Below are 2,513 nucleotides of genomic sequence, written 5' to 3'. Positions count from 1 at the left end.
GGGGGCCTATAGAGGAAACTTTCCTAGTCTTTTAAAGAAACTGAACAAGGGACAAAAATTTTACCTTCGATATTCTCAAAACAGCAGTAGGCCCCTTGCGCTTAAAAGCGACCCTATTACATGTAGGCCTACATGAACTGGGTTGTAGGTTTTTGTCTGTTGTTGTGAAGATCACGCAGTAAATCAATACTGTACTGTACTTTAGATAGATAGATAGATAATGATTCCCCCCCCCCCCCCAAAGGCAGTGCTACTGACTGGTGTCTATAAGCCATTCCCAAAGGGGGGATATTGACATGTTCTTATGCACAGTAGAATAATTGTAAATGGGCTGATTTATCAATGTCAATCTCATACTGTGCAGGAACAACATATGGGGGAACTGCTGCTTTTTCTTTCCTCGTCCTTACTATCATAATTTCCCTCTACTTCTTTTGTATGTTTGTCATTCTCTTGTTAACTGTTATTTCCGGGGTGCCTTGATAGTCGAAGAAGACTTTGTGCTTTTGAGGCTAGAGAGGTGAGCAGAGTAAGCCTGATTCCCCGTTTGGACTTCTCTGTTGGCATCCACCCCTTAGCGCTCATATTACCTCATAAAGTTGCAAGCGCCGTAAAGCCTTACTATAACATAACTACATCGAAAGTACATGGCGGCCTCTGCTGTTGTGGAAGAAGAAGCGGAAACTGTGGCCTATCCAATGTTCTCTCTCTCTCTCTCTCTCTCTCTCTCTCTCTCTCTCTCTCTCTCTCTCTCTCTCTCTCTCTCTCTCTCTCTCTCTCTCTCTCTCTCTCTCTCTCCCACAGATCATCCCCCTATTCGTCATCGTATGTATCCCGCTCAATCTGGGCATCGCCACGGGCTACAGACTACAGGACTATGTGCAACTCTCTCTCTCTCCCTCTCTCTCTCTCTCTCTCTCTCTCTCTCTCTCTCTCTCTCTCTCTCTCTCTCTCTCTCTCTCTCTCTCCCACAGATCATCCCCCTGTTCGTCATCGTGTGTATCCCCATCAGTCTGGGCATCGCCACGGGCTACAGGCTTATGGCCAACGGCACCGACGTCAGGTCAGGGTCTTATCATCAAAGTGGTGATCATAACAGCAAGAAGAAGAAGAAGAAGAAGAAGAAGAAGAAGAAGAAGAAGAAGAAGAAGAAGAAGAGGGGGGAGACGCGAAGAAGAAGAAGAAGAAGAAGAGGAAGAATGAGGGTTGAGAATGGTAAGAGTCCAAAAACTAATAATAATAATAATAATAATAATAATAATAATAATGATGAGGATGATGATGATGATAAGTATCATAATCATCATCCTAACCATCATCATCATCGTCATTGTTGTAAGTACGCCCCTCGGATAAGACCCCAAAAAGTTGGTGGTGACTTTTGCATTGGAAGTTTTCTAATTTATTATTTTGTAGAGTATGTTCATTTTGTGAGAGGAAGGCGAATGATTCCTGAACATACAGAGAGAGAGAGAGAGAGAGAGAGAGAGAGAGAGAGAGAGAGAGAGAGAGAGGAGAAAGAGACACAGACAGACAGACAGACAGAGAGAGGGAGGGAGAGACAGAGAGGGGGGAGAGAGAGCGAGAGAGGCGGATTGACAGAGCGAGAGAGAAATACAATTTTAGAAAAGGGAGAAGGGGGGCGGGGGACGTTTCAAATTTACCGTACTCATTGTATATGTACTGGATTATTATATATAAGATGTATAAATTAATGTACTCCTCGTCTCTCTCAGGCTGGTCAAGTCCCGAGGACCCCCACACGAGGACGTTGGTCCCAGCCGGTGCAGAAAGGTCAGGGGTTATCTTGTCCTGTCTGTTCTAAGTAACGTGTGACTTGTATTGTTTTAGTAAGAATTGTTTTTTTACGCCACTTGCAACACAATAAAGTCATATTTTTGAGTGTCGAAGATTAGAAGTGTTACAAGGGAGTAACATACACAAAAAAGAAGGAGGAGTGATTAGATGATAGATGTTTGATAGAAGGAGCAGACTCAAACTGTAAACTGTACTTGACCATAGGTGGTTGGCGGGTGCTCTGGTGTGGTTTAATGTGTGCTCCTTCTTTCCTGTTCCTTTTGAAACATGCAACTTCCTGATCTCTCCTCCTTATCTTTCGTTTGTTATTCTCTTGTAACATTAATGTAACACCTCTAATCTTAGGCACTTATATGACCTTATTTTGTTGCAAATGCCATAAAACTCTGACTAAATCTAGTTACGCCCTACACTAGACGAGTAGATGACACCATTGTATTGGTACATGTATTCTTCTCATTACGTAAACTAAACACGACACCGTCAGTTTAAAAAAGTTCCATATTTTATTAAAAACATGTAACACAACTAATAAACCTCCTCGTCTATCCCCCCTCTCCCACCCTTGGTCTATCCCCCCTCCCCCACCCTTGGTCTATCTCCCCTCCCCCTCCGGTCTATCCCCTCTCGGCCCCACCCTTGGGCTATCTCCTCCTCCTCCTCCGGTCTATCCCGACGGGAAAAAAAAAGCGCGG

General features: G+C 43.9%; 1 protein-coding gene across 1 annotated transcript in view; it reads left to right on the top strand.

The window, feature by feature from the left end:
• The window catches only part of LOC101856373, a gene marked incomplete at its 5' end in the record, with an annotated part of 3,794 nt that overhangs the window by 979 nt on the left and 302 nt on the right, over nucleotides 1-2,513 (top strand). The window contains 2 exon segments of the mRNA XM_005107247.2: nucleotides 975-1,063; nucleotides 1,737-1,794. Coding sequence (XP_005107304.1) covers nucleotides 975-1,063; nucleotides 1,737-1,794 — 147 coding nt within the window.

This window comes from Aplysia californica, unplaced genomic scaffold, assembly GCF_000002075.1.
Source record: "Aplysia californica isolate F4 #8 unplaced genomic scaffold, AplCal3.0 scaffold00588, whole genome shotgun sequence".
NCBI lineage: Eukaryota > Metazoa > Mollusca > Gastropoda > Aplysiida > Aplysiidae > Aplysia > Aplysia californica.
The sequence above is the reverse complement of the archived record's forward strand: the minus strand, read 5'-3'. Positions and strand labels throughout refer to the sequence as shown.